This window comes from Astyanax mexicanus, chromosome 12, assembly GCF_023375975.1.
Source record: "Astyanax mexicanus isolate ESR-SI-001 chromosome 12, AstMex3_surface, whole genome shotgun sequence".
Taxonomy (NCBI): Eukaryota; Metazoa; Chordata; class Actinopteri; order Characiformes; family Acestrorhamphidae; genus Astyanax; species Astyanax mexicanus.
Window position 1 is genome coordinate 17,034,683 of NC_064419.1, and position 17,248 is coordinate 17,051,930.

The following is a 17,248-nucleotide window of genomic DNA, read 5'->3' on the forward strand; positions in this document are numbered from 1 at the left end:
CTGCCGGATCTGTCCTTCAAAATTAAACTAATAACGACATGCAGTATTATAATTCACACAAACAACACAATCTATGAAGATGTTTAAATTGTGCGCTTTATTTCTTTATTCAATATTATTTATTTATCTATTTATTAAATTTGGTATTTTGCTTATTACTTAAACAGCAAATACATACGAGGAGTTTTGTACATATTGTTCGCTCTTGTATTTGCTTGTTTACTTGTTTTATTTGTTTTAAATATACGCTAATGTTTATTAATTAGATAATGATTCATTCATTTATTACTTACTAATCCATACTCGCCAAAGTCACACATATATATATATATATATATATATATATATATATATATATATATATATATATATATATATATATATATATATATATATATATAGTATTAATGTTCTAACTTCAAATACTGTAATAGTTCCCATATAAGCTCATGCTCTTCTTACCTTACTCCCAGTAATCCGGATTCTTTAACCAAACTAAACACTGAAACTACCAAACTGTAGCAAAGATGTGTATTTAGGGCCTGTACTGGGGTTAATTTAACACTCTCCCTCTCTACCTCTCTCCCTCTCTCTCTCTCTCTCTCTCTCTCTCTCTCTCTCTCTCTCTCTTTCTCTCTTTCTCTACCTTGCGCACACAGTGAGTGTTGCACGTGTCACACACCTGCGGCGGCTCGCGGGTGACCCATTATGCGATAGAGGAGGAAACCTATAATGAGGAGTAGGGTTTTCTCAGTAAGATTTTTTTCTGAATGCGTTTCTGTGATGTGTATTACTCGCCCTGCTCGGTCTGTATAAAGGCTGAGGTTCTCGCGTGCACAATCGCACTGCATATTTCCAGGATCAGGTTGAAAAAGCGTTGGGCCTCAAAGTGTCAGAAATGACGAAACCTTAAGAGGGTTTTTTGGGGGACCCTCTAAACATCGCGAGGCGTTCGCTTTGATTGGTTTTATGCTTATCCAGTGAGGTCTGCCTTTATGAAACACTTCGTAAAGCAGTGACTGTCGGTTCCAAAAGCCAGGCCAAATTCCCTCCGCACACACACACACACATGCGCTGCTCATTTGTCACGAGCTGACGATCTTTTTTAACTTATTTCACTTAACTGGGCATTTAAAAAAACAGAAAGCACCTTTCTATGGAACTGTTTCGAGAGGTTAAATCTAGAGAGGGTTCATGAGCGCAGAGTCCATGTGGGCTGTGATTTGATCTTCACGTACGTTCTGAATGGCTGTAATCACTGCTGGTGTCCATCGCGTGCCTATATTACTCTGTCAGTCACTTTATGGTGAAACCATGCCAGCGCTTTGCCTGACTGCGATGCAGTGCAAACTTTAGCCGATGGAGGGCGAAGCGCAGTGTGCTCAGTAGATAATGGAGCACAGGGGCGTTCTTCACAGCCACTACAGAAGAGAAGAAGCGAACCCATGACGGCGAGGTAAAGCAATTCTCTGTTCACACAGCGTTGAAAGGTCTTCGATTTTATTTTTCGAATAATTCTTCATTTTATAATAATTATTAGGTTATATACATTATAGACCCTGTGTTGGTCTGAGCTTATATTAATAATTAATATTGACTGATTGACTACACTTGTGGTGTTACTAAGTTGTAAATTGTTATTATTATTATTATTATTATTATTATTATTATGATTATTATTTTTATTTTATTATAGTTGTTGTTGTTGCTGTTGTTGTAAAGGTGGTCGTAGTGGCCGGGTGACAGAAATCGTAGTAGTTGCACTTAATTTGTAAAAAATACTATATATATATATATATATATATATATATATATATATATATATATATATATATATATATATACATATATATATATATATATATATATATATATATATATATATATATATTCGTATATATATATATATACGTATATATATACATATATATATATATATATATATATATATATATATATATATATACGTATATATATTTGTATATATATATATATACGTATATATATATATATATATATATATATATATACGTATATATATATATATATATACGTATATATATATATATACGTATATATATATACGTATATATATATATATATAGTACATATACATATATGTACATATATTCATTTTTTACAAACAAAACGTGAGTGCTCCGTATTAACAGTGCTTTTATTAACAAATATATATATTTTTTTTGTCTTTTGACTTTCACATTTTCTCATTTTAGAGAGTACGTCCTCCCATTGGTTTTGTACATTTAGGGCATTCTTTGTGCACTGTATGAAAAATGTGTAATTAAAATAATAAATTTTACTATACCGTTTTAATAATTATTATATAAAATACTATTAATACCAACAGCAACAGTGACGCACCGGACTGACCCCGTCATTTTACTCCTGCGCTTTCCTTCCAAAAAACACAGGTTAATGCAATAAACTATAGAAGCGTGTTTAACTGCTTTAAGCTATGCAAATAGTCCGTCCGCTCTCGGATTTCGTGCCATGACAGGTTGGGTTTTTTATTTATTTGCCTTCTTGGACGTTTTAGCCACTGGATTTAAACACCGAGTGATAAATAATACCGAATGTTTAATTACATGATTTTATTTTCCGTTTTAGAGACATTATCACACTACATATATCAGTTTCTGTGAGGAGAAAGACCTTAACTGGTGGAAGCGTTCACTAAGATGCTTCCTAATGTAGGCGCGCGAAGGTTATTGTCTGTGGGTAATCATATGAAGACTGGAAAAGAGCATGCTTAAAAAGAGGTGCTCTTTAAAGGGCGGTGGTGGTGGACGCGCGCGACTGTGTGTGTGTGCATGGTATAGGCCCAAACATACCAAGACAAGGTCAAGGTGATGTTGCCTATAACACACGCAAAGCTCCTGTCTGTTTTGCTGTTACTCGTGTAAAATCCAAAATGTACAGTCAAATTGTGATTTGAGTGTACAACGAAGTGCAATGGCTGCAGAAAAAATAGCTCTCTACAGTTCCTAGTTATTTTAAATAATGGGGAGGCAGTTTGGGTGAAACCTTCAATTTCAGCGACAGCCAAAAACATGTGAAATGAATAAGAGCTTAGAAAGTAATGTAGGTAGCTCTGAAATCAAACGGTCCACCATATGAGTCCTCCTCACTAGCAAAGTCCAAACAGAGAAATTCCTCCTCTAAAAGTCCACCGAGAAACCATCGCTGTTTAGAGATATTGCGTTTACTTGTTGTTAAATAAATAATGGCGCTAAAGCAACGGTTTGCATCTCTAAATGCCGAAATACACATTTGTTTTATACAATACAAATAAAGCAAATCAACCACTATTTCCTTTCTAAATAAATTCCAGTTACCAAATTCACCAATGTGTTAATGAACTGTGCATAATTCAGAGCATTCATTTGTTTAATTCGATGAGCTTCTAGCTTTTTAAGATCTCTAAAATATTTATTTAATAAATAAAGACAAATTATTCCATAATTCACATCACCTCTTTTTCATGTTTTAAATCTGATGTAGTTAATTGTGCTGATGGTGGGATCGCAGCACCGCCCCGACCGCCCCTTCCTGTAGTCCTCGCTGCCCTGCTCTTATCGACCCTGATCTCCAGGTGCATCGGACATGCGGGTCAGAAGGTTCGAAGTTCTTCATGATGGACACAAAGGCTGAAAGACCGAAAAGAGCGAGGGGACGATGCTTCACTGACTCATATCAAAGCGCGCAGTTTTTCAGCACACAGCAGCGAGTCTTTCCCCACTAAAACCCTGCTCAAATAAAAGCGTCTAATTCTAATTTTTGGCTTCATTTACTGCAGATTAATCTAGAACATTATCATTTCATAACAATAATAATAATAAAAAAAAATAATACGCATCTTATTTTTTTACAATATAATTGTTAAAATATTGTTATTTACATTCTCGTAGCTGTTTTTTTATTGTTTTATCTTAAATGTTTTTAAAATGTACATGTCTAATTTATTGTGAAAACGAGCTTTTCATTTTAAATTAGCGAGAATAAAATGGCAAAGTTCTTTAATGTGTTTAATTTTTGCCATTTTTTTGCCTATAGTATCTCTAAAATATTGACGTCTCTTAACTTTTAATGAAAGCCAATGATTTTTAGTAAAACGATATTTTAAGTCATATTGGAGCATTTTTATTAGTCCGTCTATTCCTCGTGAAATATTTTTAAAACAAAGAACAACTGCTATATGCACACTATGTAAAAAACGGAAAGCTGAGATACGCATGTTCTACATCATGTAATATAATGCGTGATTTAGATTTTAACAAAATGTGTACCTTTACTATAACATCTTAAATAATCCCTTTCTTTAGCCTTTTTAATTTTTATATATATTTTCTTATTTATCCTTGTGTCCCATCTTTCTTTCTTAATATAAATATATTATTATTTATTCTCGTCCTTTATTTATTTTTTTTACTCTTTCTCTCTTTTTGCTTTTCTCTTGCTGCCACGGTACTCCTCTGACGCCTTTACCTTTGAATTTTTATATGCTTTTACCTCCTCGTTTCTCCTCTCTCTGTCTCCTCATATGGACGGAGGCTCGCGCTCTCAGTGTTGAGGACAGCAACTCTGCACCAATAGCAGCGTCCGCGCGCAGGAGTGAAGGGGGAGCTCTGAAGGCGGGCAGAAACAGGAGGGGGGGGGGGTTCCCTCAGCTCCTCTCAGGCTTAGGGCTTCGTGAACGCGGCGGATCTCAATGGCACACTCATTTAAACGCTTACAGCCGTGACATCTCAGTCGCACTGTTTTGGATTTTACTCGTTTGTTGCTGTTTTGGTGCGCGAGGCCGCTCGAGTGTCTGCGTTCAGAGAGGGAGGATCCTTCTGTGCACTTCAGGACAGCGGCCCGGATACAACCAAACTTCTGTGCGGTGCAAAGTAGAAAAACACTGTCCAGCCGCGCGTACTCCTCATTAGCAGGTGATTGATCAAGTTTTGCATCTCTTTCTTTCTCTTTATCTCTCTCACTCTTCGAGCCTCGACGCCAAAACCGTGAGGTTCTTAATGAAGCGAAAAACCCTCCAGCCCTGCCGGTGACAGCCGTAGTGAGACGTGTGTAAAAACGGGCGTTTTATTTTGTTTCTCGGTAGTAATTGAGACTGTGTGCTGTCAGCTGATGTTTATGGGCTTTAGTTCTGGAATCTGAAGCGAGAAAATGCCTGACGAACAAAATATTGTTATGGATATTGCAACAGGTCCTGAGTCCCTGCAGCGGCGCCTCTGCGTGGGGAAAGGCTCGCGGTGTTCAGACATGCTGGACGGAATCAAAATCGAAGACCATCCGCTGCGGACAGGCCAGGCTACTCTCGGAGTCATGCTGGGTAAGGAGCCTCTAAGGGCTGTTTGTGGTTACATGCAGTGTCCAGAAAGCTAACATTGTTCTATAAGTGCACGCGCACGCTCCTGTCCGAGCTAAGTCTTAGAAAACAGTTCTATATTCAGTTCTAATAGATGAAATCATCCAAATATTTTTGCTGCATTTTTGCTTTCCCTGATCCTGCGTCTCACCTTCGTAGAAGTTACATACCGTATACCTGTAGAGCTCAGTGGTCAGCTGCCCATAACCTCTGCATGTGTGTTATTAAATTAACATCAAAGTTTTTTTTGCAAAACTTTATCCAAACTTTTGCCACCCATTACGCCCTGGAAACTTATTTATGATTTAAATCTGCCAAGCGGTCGCACATAAGGAAAATGTATTGTATTAACGAGTACACGTCCAGTGCTCATATTTATTTTAAACTTGCAGATGTTAAAATTGTTATTTATGTATTTAAATCTGCACTCACATTATTTCAGCTTTATTTGCGCACATCATTACGCACATTGCGGTGGTGTCTGTTTAGGTTAGATCGCTTTTGGTGCTGATAATTCATTCATCTATTTATTTAAGCTATGTTTTGTTTATTTAAGACGTATGTTATTTATTTATAACACTAAAGGATTGAGATGGGGGATTAGTTGTGTAATTACAGATCGCTCATCCTGCATGCATTATTTATTTATTTATTTGTTAATTTATTTGGTTAGAGTATTGTTCTTGAGTTTACTTAATGCTTTTTATTTTTGCTTTTACGTGAATTACTGTAATTAATTCTAAAGTAAAAAAAAATGATACATTATAACAATATAGGTAGCATTTTTTTGGATAGAATAACTGAAAATGTACGTGTGTGTGTGTGTGTGTGTGCGTGTCTCTGTTTGGCATCCAGGGCCGGAGTGCCATCATCATCATCACCAGGCGGTATGCGAGGGCTGCCAACGGCCCATATCTGACCGCTTCCTCATGCGCGTGAACGAGGCCTCGTGGCACGAGGAGTGTCTTCAGTGCGCTGTGTGTCAGCAGCCGCTCACCACCAGCTGCTACCTGCGCGAGCGAAAACTCTACTGCAAGCACGACTACCAACAGTAAGAGCGCGGCTTCTTCTATAGGCCTTACACACTTCCTCTGGTTGCTGCATGTGATCTCAGTGCACAGGCGTGTGTGTGTGCATTCCGTGGACTGATTGATTCCGTTTCAGTTTTAAAAGTTTATTGCAATGGGATATCATTGTTCACAAGGCACTAAGTAATACATTTAATATTTTACTGCTTTTTTTCGTCCATTGCTGACAAAATGTAGGGCCTACTAGGCTATATTTGTATTCATTTTATATATATATTCTTTGCGCTTACACTCCAAATATTTGAGCGCCTTCAGTGCGAGTATTTGACCACCTGTCATCGACATGCTCAGTGATGGTCAGTGGGCTACAGAGGCCCATTGAGTCCTCGGAGAACAGTAAATGTTTTTGGGCAGTTGGTCACATTTTCCAAATGTAAAGGAAGTGGTCGAATTATTAAAACAAGCGGGCGTTATTTATTACCTAAAATCTAGACGTTTATAATTGCGAATATATATTTTATTATTTATTTTTGACTTGCGTTTAGTTTAAAATTCGTATTAATATCAGTAGGGTTATATAGTATTGAGAATATTTTAGGGAGCATGCTGAGCGTCACTTTTTTTTAAAAGCGAAAACAAACAGGCCTACTGAGGCTATGGTGTTTTATTGACTGACAATTACAGACTAATTACCTCCGTAATATTAGATAACTATTGTTTTCCTCTGTTTACTATTGCCTGCACAGCGGAGATGTGAGCTGTGGGTGTGTATGTGTGTGTTTGGGTGGGTGTTGGGTATCTACTGTGCTGTATATCGTATTCTCTGCGTTAACGCTTTGCGGTTCGCTCAGCTCGGCCTCGTCGTGTGAAAGAGGCGTTTTTTTTGTGCTTGAGCATCAGGTTTATCATGGGCTTAGCAGGAGCTCCTCTCAGTTCCAGAAACAAACAATACTGCAGGCCTGCGCTGTATCTACTGCAGGACCTTACACCCGCTCCTTCTCCCAGCAGGCCGACCTGAGTAAAGCAGTTAGTGGAGAGAATGAGAATTCCAGCTGAAGCTCTGGAGATGCCTGCAGGCCACAAACAGGAGCTCCTTTATATACAATGGACTGTGGAATTATTTAAAACATACCCTTTATCTTAGGAGTGTGTGTGTGCACGATTGTTCCTTTACCTTTTGGGGTGTTCGTGTGTGTGTGTCCTCTCTGTTCATTCCATGACACATTTCCCAAAAGTAAAAACCCGTTTGCGGATTTTAAATAATCATTTTAGATTTTTAAATATTTTCAATGCAATATAAACAAGTTGTTAGGGCCTTTCTTGCGAATTATTCATGCTTAAATAATAATCGCTTCTTATTTTCGTATGTTTTGTGTGTTCCAATCAGTGAGCGCGCGTTTTCTTCTGTTTCAGAGTAAACCGTGTGTGTGTATAAGTGTGTGATTTTACCTCTACACACACGCACGCACACACACACTCTTGTCTCACCTGGTTCAGCTCATTTGTTTATTTGATCTGCACTGACGGCCTACTTAGAGATGTAATTGGCACCTTTTGGACTTTTATGACGTTCATTTAGGTTGTAGTTGTCAGCGCGCGCAGAGAGCCTGTGGCTCAGGGCGTGACGCTCGCGGCCGTTCGGCTGGATCTCTGCCTAATCACATCCCAGCATCGATTGATTCACGCGCTGTAATCATTAGAGACATAAATCACAATAGCGGCGGAGCTTCATATTCACGCCTCTCCGCTGCTGGTTCCAGCAGGAGCCTCACGCGCTGATTTACGGCCTGTTTTTAAACCCAAATTGCAGCCCTTCTATAATTCGGGGCATCAAAAGCAAATTATATAATTTAAGGATTGCCCCTAAAGTCATATATGTGTACATATACACACAGTAAATTATTATTATTGTTATTATTATTATTATTATTATTATTATTATTATTATTATTATTATTATTATTATTATTACAATCCATATGCTGCAATTCCAGATTTTGATGTACTATAATGTGTAATGACAAAACATAACACATATTAAATTTAATGACATACAGGTAAATTAATGATCATTAGTTATTCTTGGAATTACTTTTTTTCATAACAGCTGTTATTTCAGCACGTCGTGAACGTGTGTTAAAGTTTTTCATAGACGTCAATTCCAAAACACAACCAGTAGGTCTGAATAAATAACGTTTTAATCATGCGTTTATTAAATATAGTGAATAGTGATATTAAAACACTTCAGGCTGGTAACAAAAAAAAATCTCTTGAAGGATACATTTCTAAAATGATTTGGAAACAAAATATTACTGTTACAATATACCTCACTTTTACTAAGCATTCATTTCAATTATATTATGTAACTATTTTGTTGACAATGTTATGCATATATATAATTGTAATGGAACTTTTTCAGGGGATTTATTATTATTATCATTATTTTTTTATTATTATTATATTAGTAACAATAATTAATAACACTACGGCAATTATTAATTAATAACACTTTTTAACAGATTGTTTAGTAGTACATTATATCCTGAAAAATGTACTGTGTAGAATTAGTACTCTCTTCTTCTTCTTCTTCTTCTCATTATTATTATTATTATTATTATTATTATTATTATTATTATTATTATTATTATTATTATTATTATTATTATATAGTAGTATAATTAATATTAACACTATTAAAATAGTATATTGTTAAATATCACATTTTATCCTGTAAATTGTACTGTGTAGTGTTAGTACTCCTCTTCATATTATTATTAGTAGTAGTATATTTTCATGAAGATAATTGTATAAAATGACCAATATATTCTTAAATATATTCTAAAATTCCATTCTATAGTGCGATTTAAGCATGTATGGAATCACCTGAGTAGGATTGCTGGCCTTAAGTGTGTGTGTGTGTGTGTGTGTGTGTGTGTGTGTGTGTGTGTGTGTGTGTGTGTGTGTGTGTGTGTGTGTGTGTGTGTGTGTGTGTGTGGTGTGTGTGTGTGTGTGTGTGTGTGTGTGTGTGTGTGTAAAACCCCTGAGAGACAATTGTGATTCAGTATTGTGATTTCTGTTATTATTCCAGAGCAGTGTGTGTGTTTGTTGGTTGGTTGTGGTCTGGGTTTGCTTTTCTGTGCAGCATTGAGGTATTGCTAATTCCCAATTTCCCCTATAACTATCTATTAATGCACAGGAGGTTTTCCCCATATTTTTTTACTATTATTAGTACATTTTGTACATTTTAGTATTTATTTTGATTATATTCATATTTTTCACATGAGACACACTTTTATTTCTCTGTAAAACTGGAGCTTTTGGTCTGATCATATATTGTTCTTGTTGTTGAAGGCTAAGCTTGGCTGTGTTGTCCAGGAGCAATTTTGCTCTGAGTAGGAAGTTGAGAACATGTTCCCCGGTGTGCTGATGGATGTTTTTTTAACGTCGAGGGAGTGTCCTCCTGCCATGTGTTGTTTTTTAATTAGCCCTGCTCGGCACGTGGGACGTGGAGTTAATGCTGACTGGGGTGGATTTAGGCTTTGTGTGTGTTTGTTGGATCACCAGAGTTGTGGATTCTCCTGACTCACAGGGATGCGGTGGATGCTAAACACACATATTTAACTGTAATGTACAGTATTTGCTACCGCATGATACGTCACGTCATAATGTCTCTTTTACCATGATTTACATTTCCCTTCTTTTTCTGAATGCATTATTTACAGGTTCTTTATAGAACTATGACCTATAAAAACTTCAAAGCACATTTGGATTCAAGCCGTGAAACAACCCCTTTTTGATTTCTGATTTGCTCCAGAAACTTTCTATTTTTTTTGTAGGTAATGTATGTAAGAAATAGAAAATAGGGCAGTGCCATATCATATTGTAATCGCAATAATATCTCCAACATTTTTGAATATTGTCAAGGTACTACTTTTTTGCTGTTTTTAGCTAAAAAAAAAAAAATCACACTTTTCTCATTTCCCATTATATATCTACTAGAGACAGATTATATCTGTCTAGTATCATTTATTTTACTTTAATCCTGGATATATGCAGATATGTGGAGTGCATTATTAGTATTTCGATTTTGTTGCAGTAGTGTATTCTTGAAATAATGTTTTTTAATGCAGGGTTTGTATCAGTATCGCAAAAATACCATGATATATTGTGATATTATTATTTTAGGGCCATATCACCCACCCCTAATAGGAAGGAAGTTTAAATAATCTAAAGTAATAGTTCTACATCACCCACCACTCAGTTAAGAGCTGAAAAACCTCTAGATAGGACATATTAAAGAAAATATTAAAATATTAAAGAAAAAAACACTACTGCCAGATCCAGGGAGCATTAAATTATACAGTACAATATTAACAGTGATGCACTGATTTAAGGAAACCAATGTAAGTGTGTTGATGCTGATGCTGCTGCCATGTAAGCTCAACAGCTCAACTGGCTGTAGGTTAGCTCCTCACAGAGCAGGGTTCTGGGCCACGGGCTGAAGCTCTGCCTGTTCCTCTATACGGAAGTATTAGGTTCTGTGTCAACATCAGCCCAGTCTCTCCCGGCAGCATTAAAATGATGCAATAATCTGTCATCTCGTGACTAGTGTGCCTTAATGCTTTGACCTAACGGGATGTTATTTTGAAGGGGGGTTGGGGTGTTGGATGGTGTTCCCCTACACTCACCTACAGAGAGGTTTTTCTGTGGCGGACTCATTTCTCTCAGAACAATTATTGTCTGTTCCCCTGCTCCCTCCTGCTATAGCACGCTTTAAGTGTTTGACAAGGTAAAACATTTAGGCGTTTAATGTAGAAGATAGAAGCAATATTAACGAACATCGCACACTGAGAGTTCCTTTGCTATTAAATACATTACTGGTCCTACTTAACATTATACTAGGTGCGCTGAAGAGCATTAAAAATGCATTACAAATGAGCTATTCTGTATGCATTTAGCTTTGCTGCATTTGCACAACCTCTTTAATGCTGTATTTGCTTTAATCATATATTCTTTATTAACACACACTGAACATTACATTTAGTTTAGTTAGATTTAGCTTTAGTCCAGATATTAGATATCAAAGAGCAGGTTTTGCACATTTACCGCAATTCTCGTCTTGTATAATCAAGAGGCCTGTCACAGTAATTACAAAATCTACATTATCGTACAATAAATGGACATAAACTTTATATTGCCTATTGTATATGTTTATTTGTATGTTTGTACACCTATATATACACATGTATAACAATGAAGAGTGGATTTTTGTCAGCAATAACAGAGCAATGCTTCAAAAACTGAGACTCCATACACAGTGTGGACTGCAGTAGGTGAAGAAAAAATACTTATTTATTTCCAAAACTATGATTATTTTGTTGATACAATTTTGTTGTCTTTAAAAGGGTGTAATTTATTTTTTTGTTATGATATTCTATTATCATTTTATTAGTGGTATATATCATTAAATGGTCTTAAAATGACAATAATATCGATTATCACAATAATTTCTGGGATAATATATCATCCACAAAAAAATCCTATTGTGACAGGCCTTATAATCAGCTTCATCTAAAGTAACTAAAGGGCACTAAAATAATTAAAAAAAAAATTCTAATTGTATCTTTATACTGTGGTGGTATGAATGTATCATATAGTGTCTAATGGTTCAAACAGTAGAGCAAATATTAAAATATACAGAATTATTGTTTGTAAATTGTAGCTTAAAAATGTCTGCCAATAAACTACTAAATATATATATGCTTATTTTTTTTTAGCCAGAAATCAAGAATAGGTGAATAGTTCCTCGTCCTTTTTTTTTTTTTTTGGAGTAACTACTGTTTTTTTAAGTCTTTACTGTCCATGGGAAGCTTTCTTCTATATTTTGGAGCATTGCTTTGAGGATCTGATTGCATTCAGGGCATTAGAGAGGTCAGGATGTTGAGGATCACCACCCTGCCTCATTCCCAAATCCCTAACGCATCCCATCCAAAAGTATTATTAAATGGAGTGCCAACATTCCAGAGAGCACAGCTCTCCACTGCTCTGCAGCTCAATGCTGGTGGGGAGTCCTATTCTATTGGCAGTACTTCTCCACAGGGATTATAGGAGCTGTGTGTGTGTGTGTGTGTTTGTGTGTTCATTTGTCAGCAAGAGGTGCAACTTATTGTAGCTAATTACATTCACCAGAAGGTATGTCCACAACATGTAGACATATGGTGCATCTTTAATTTATATGTTTATTCTATTAATAAATTCGACACAATTGTTCTTGTATGATTATGAAGAGGAGTTTTTTTTTTTTTTTTTTAGGAAGGTGCTGTAGAATGTACAGAGCGTCTGATAAGTGAGCCCCAGCATAGAACAGGCTCTGGCTGGTCCAGCACTGATGCCACTATAGCTCCAGCTTGTGTCAGCTATGCTTGGACTTTTCACAGGGATGTTAGAAAAAGCTTTCATGGGGGTGCCAAGCGATGCCAGGGCCGTGCAGCCTGGTCTGGACTGGCTGTGGCACCCACCTCACACATTCTACCAGCACATGCAGATGCAGCTCACGGGTTTGGATTTAGCAGTGATGCAGGAGGCTTTACTTAATCACCATCCTGTGGCATCTTCACAGTGTACTCAATGGCTCAGAAGACACGTGTCTTGAAAGAAGCCAATGGGATTGACATGAAGGCTTATTTTGCTGCTTTGAAATCCATTTGCAAAAACAAGGAACAAAATCACACTTTAGAAACTAGTCCCTGGTTTTAGTGGTTTTTACATGATATTTTAAACAGCTCTTGTGTGTGGGTTTGAATTTTGATTGAAGTAGCTGTCTGGTGAAGCCTGCCCAGTGTGCACAGTAATAAATTTGATAATCAAAGTTCATTTAGTACAGTCCTTTCCTCCTTTTCCTCTCTCTTTCGGTCTCTCTATCACCCTGTCTCTCTCTATCATGCCGTCTCTCTCTCTCCATATTGTAATGAGATTAGACTTTCTCTGCAGCATTACTGAAGGGTGTGAGTGGCAGAGATCTAGCCCCGTATCCTGGGCTGTCTTGCTAAAGCTCTGGGCTGATTTGTGTTGAATGGAGGGTCTGGCGGAAGCTGTGTGCTCTAATCCCTTTATTCGTGTTGGGAAGAGAAAAGAGGCTTGATTGGGGCGGAACGAGACAGTGCTCTGGAATGGCACTGGCACCACAGACTCTCTGCCTTTTGAGCCCTCTCTCACAGCCAAATGAGCATGAGAGGTCTTATGAGACACACATACACATAGCAACACCCTGAAGTACACACACACACACATACACTCTGATTTATGCATAGAGGACCGAAATCTTCTTGCTGTATTACTATTTAATATTTATATTATAAAAATAGTAAGTGTTTTGCACATCAGCTAATAATTCATATGAGATCTACGTCTCCGTATCTGTATGCCTACGTGTGTTTGCCCACATCTAAACAGCCTGGGAGGAGCAGCGGCCCTGATTCGGAATAAATAAGCCCCTCTGGTTCCTGGAGGAAGCCCTGCTGCTGGCTTTTGTGCCCACACAGGGTACTTTTGTCCTCCTCCTGGGTTTAGCCTTAACTGCGCTGCACCCTCTCAGTGCTGGAGGTAATCTGTCTCCAGCTGGAGCTCCCTCCCCACTGCTCTTTATTTACTCATTCAACTGGTTGGAAGTCTGTTAGACTGCAGATCAGATGCACTGAAACCAATCTGATTACTGCACCCGCCCAGTCCTAGTGCATGCACCAGAGTGCATTGAGTGCTTTAGGTGGTTCAGAGGCAGGGTCGAAGTCAAAGCCTGTAGTCTAGTAGTATCCTAGCAAAGATCTGCACAAATGGATAATGTAAACCAGAAGTTTCATCATGCCTACCAACAAAACCCAATCTTGGTACCACTTTTATGCAAATATTGTCTTGTTAAACTCAACCTAAAACTTATTGTTGTTCAGAGCTCTTTGTAAAGTGTGGCTATGCTTTTCTGAGACCTATACATTTAATTATTGGTGTACATATAACCCTTTCAAACCCTGTGTCCATTACAATGGACATCACGTATTTCCTTTTTTATGTTGTGTTGCTCATAATACTAGGAATAGAGCATGAACCAGCCAATATATACGTTTACAAACCAAAGAATCAGTAGTTTAGCCCCACCCACTTCACTGGTAAAAAAAACAAACTTTAGATTAGAGTATTAGATTCTTCTTTTGTGTGCATTACAAGCAGAAAAACGCATTTATATATATATTTTTTTTTTCATCACAGGAGTATAATTCATGTCTGAAAGGGATAAGGTTGTCCTGCCTACACCTTATACAGCTCTGGAAAAAAAAATAAGAGACCAGAATCAGTTTCTCTGATTTTGCTACTTATAGCTATATGTTGAACATTGTTGTTTTACTCTATAAAATGAGAAATGGCTGAAATAACAAAAAATAACTTTCAGACCTCAAATAATGCAAAGAAAACAAGTTTATATTCATAAAGTTTTAAGAGTTCGGAAATCAATATTTGGTGGAATAACCACATATTTCATGCATCTTGGCATGTTCTCCTCTACCAGTCTTACACACTGATTTTGGATAATGCCACTTTATGCCACTCCTTGTGCAAAAATTCAGGTAGTTTTTCTTAGTTTGATGGCTTGGGATCATCCATCTTCCTCTTGATTATATTCTAAAGGTTTTCTATTTGGTAAAATCAAAGAAACTGCTCATTTTTAAGCGGTCTCTTATTTTCTCGTATTTTTTCCAGAGCTGTATTAGCAAAGGTTCATAACCACGCATGTCAAAAACAGCACCAGGTCGACTCTTTCACATCAAACGTTGGACCCCCATCTCTTCTGGGCTCCACGTGCGTGTTTTGGTTTTCTAGATTATCTTCTCAACACACTCAGACACTTAATACTTCCTGTTAATATTGTGGATCAGACAGTCTGAGAGGGGCCGGAGACTGCGCTGTCCATCAGTGCGGGAGCGTCAGGGCCCAGCGTGCGCGTATCCGGGGCCAAATCCTGAACCCCGACCTCAGCGGGCCGTCGAGAACTCTAACTACGCCTCCTTCCCTAGAGGGCCCGGGGGCGCGCGGGAAGAGGAGGGAGGGGTTGGGGGTTTAAGTAAACTGAAGGAACGATGTTTAAATCGGCGTAAAGCCTGGAAACCCTCCCAACCCCGACCGACCCCTCCCTCCCTCCTGTGCTCGGTGGGGCTCGCGGATCGCTGCTGATCAGACCGTCACCGGCTGGGCTTGGAAAAACAAACGCGAGCGCGAAACGAAGCGGATCGCCTTTCAGCGTGTCCCGGTGTCGGCGGGTCGGGGAGCCCCCCCGCCAGCGACTAAAATGATTTGTACCGGGGGTCAGCCGACCCGTGGCAGCTTCAAAAAGCGGCGAGGGGAAATATTTGTAAGATAGAGAGGTTAGGAGGAGTGGAGGAGTCGACAGGAGGCAGGGTGATGGAAGGAGGAGAGAAGGATGAGCTGGAGAGGGAGGAGGAGGAGGAGGAGAGAGAGAGAGGAGGCCGCGCGCCAGTGATGAGTGGCTTTACAACAATACAGATGTTGGCTTTACCCGAGCACTTGGCCCGGGATTTGGAAGAACTAAACAGACAGAGCAGTCAGAGATCATTTGATACAAGTGTGAGATCATAGGATTGATAGGAACGCGGGATTTTTCATTTTCCCTGTAAATGGAAGAATTCCTCAACTTAACAGATCATGTTTTTGTAGTGAGGGCTGTGCTGGCTGCGGCGCGTGATGTCAGTTACTTAGAAAGAGAGAAAAGAAATAAGAAAGAAGGAAAAGTGAAAGGGATGGAAGGCAAGAAGCTAAGAAAGAAGAAAGGTAAAAAGAAAGAACACTGTAGAACCTGATAAATTGACTAAACTCAAAACTTTTGTTGTAACCGATTATCTAATATAAGTTCACGTAATATAATTTTTAAGTACAGTGAACTTAAGAAACACACGCACGCACACACACACACACACACACACCTATATGTATATATATATATATATATATATATATATATATATATATATATATATATATATATATATATATTTTTTTTTTTTTTTTTTTTTTTATTATTTTTAAATTACGATTTTCCTGAACTTATATATTTTATTTACTCAAGTACTGTATACTACATTGGTTTTAGTAAGAATTACATAATTGATATAATTTCCGCCAACTTAACCAAAACACAAATTATATGATAGTATGTTATTTGTATTTTTAATTATTTAATATCAATTGCTTTGCATAATATTTTTTACTATTTGTTAATACTCATAGAAAAGTAGATGAAGACAGAAAACAGTAATGGCAACAGACTAAACTCAGTTATTTTAAGTTGGTTCAACTCAAAGATCTCCGTTTGAATGTATATGTGCCCACAAATGTTCAACTAACTCAAAATAGTTTGTTTAGTAATGTTTAGAAATATCTTTTTTTTTTCTTTTTCTTTTGTAAAACAGACTTAATTTATTTAAGTTCAAACAACTTCTGGGTTTACAGTGAAGGGAGGAACGCAAAAAAAGCAATAACTTAGAAAAAAGGAAGAAAATAAACAAACAAGCAAAAATATAAAAAAGCTATAGGAAAAATGGAGATCAAATAAAGAAAGAAGAGAAACATTGAAAAGAAGAAATGAAAGAAAACTTTGATTGAATTAGATGAGGAGTATGGAAAGATAGAATACATAGATGAAAGGATGAGAGAAAGAGAGAGAAAGAAAGAAAATCATACTCTCTTATTCTGATCATAGTAATATTCATACTCTCTCACACTCTCTTACTCTCTCTCTCTCTCTCTCTCTTTCGCTCTGCTCTGTCCT

At 37.4% G+C, this 17,248-nt stretch overlaps 1 protein-coding gene across 3 annotated transcripts in view; it reads left to right on the forward strand.

Annotated features, from left to right (window-relative positions):
- The first annotated feature begins 1,018 nt into the window (after window positions 1-1,018).
- The window catches only part of lmx1bb (LIM homeobox transcription factor 1, beta b), an 80,497-nt gene continuing 64,267 nt past the window's right edge, over window positions 1,019-17,248 (forward strand). Inside the window, exons 1-3 of one of the 3 annotated variants that reach the window (XM_015605511.3) lie at window positions 1,019-1,456; window positions 5,228-5,353; window positions 6,245-6,440. In XM_015605511.3, coding sequence (XP_015460997.1) covers window positions 5,284-5,353; window positions 6,245-6,440 — 266 coding nt within the window. In that variant the 5' untranslated portion in view covers window positions 1,019-1,456; window positions 5,228-5,283. The other 2 variants (XM_015605510.3, XM_007247979.4) reach the window with 2 other exon arrangements.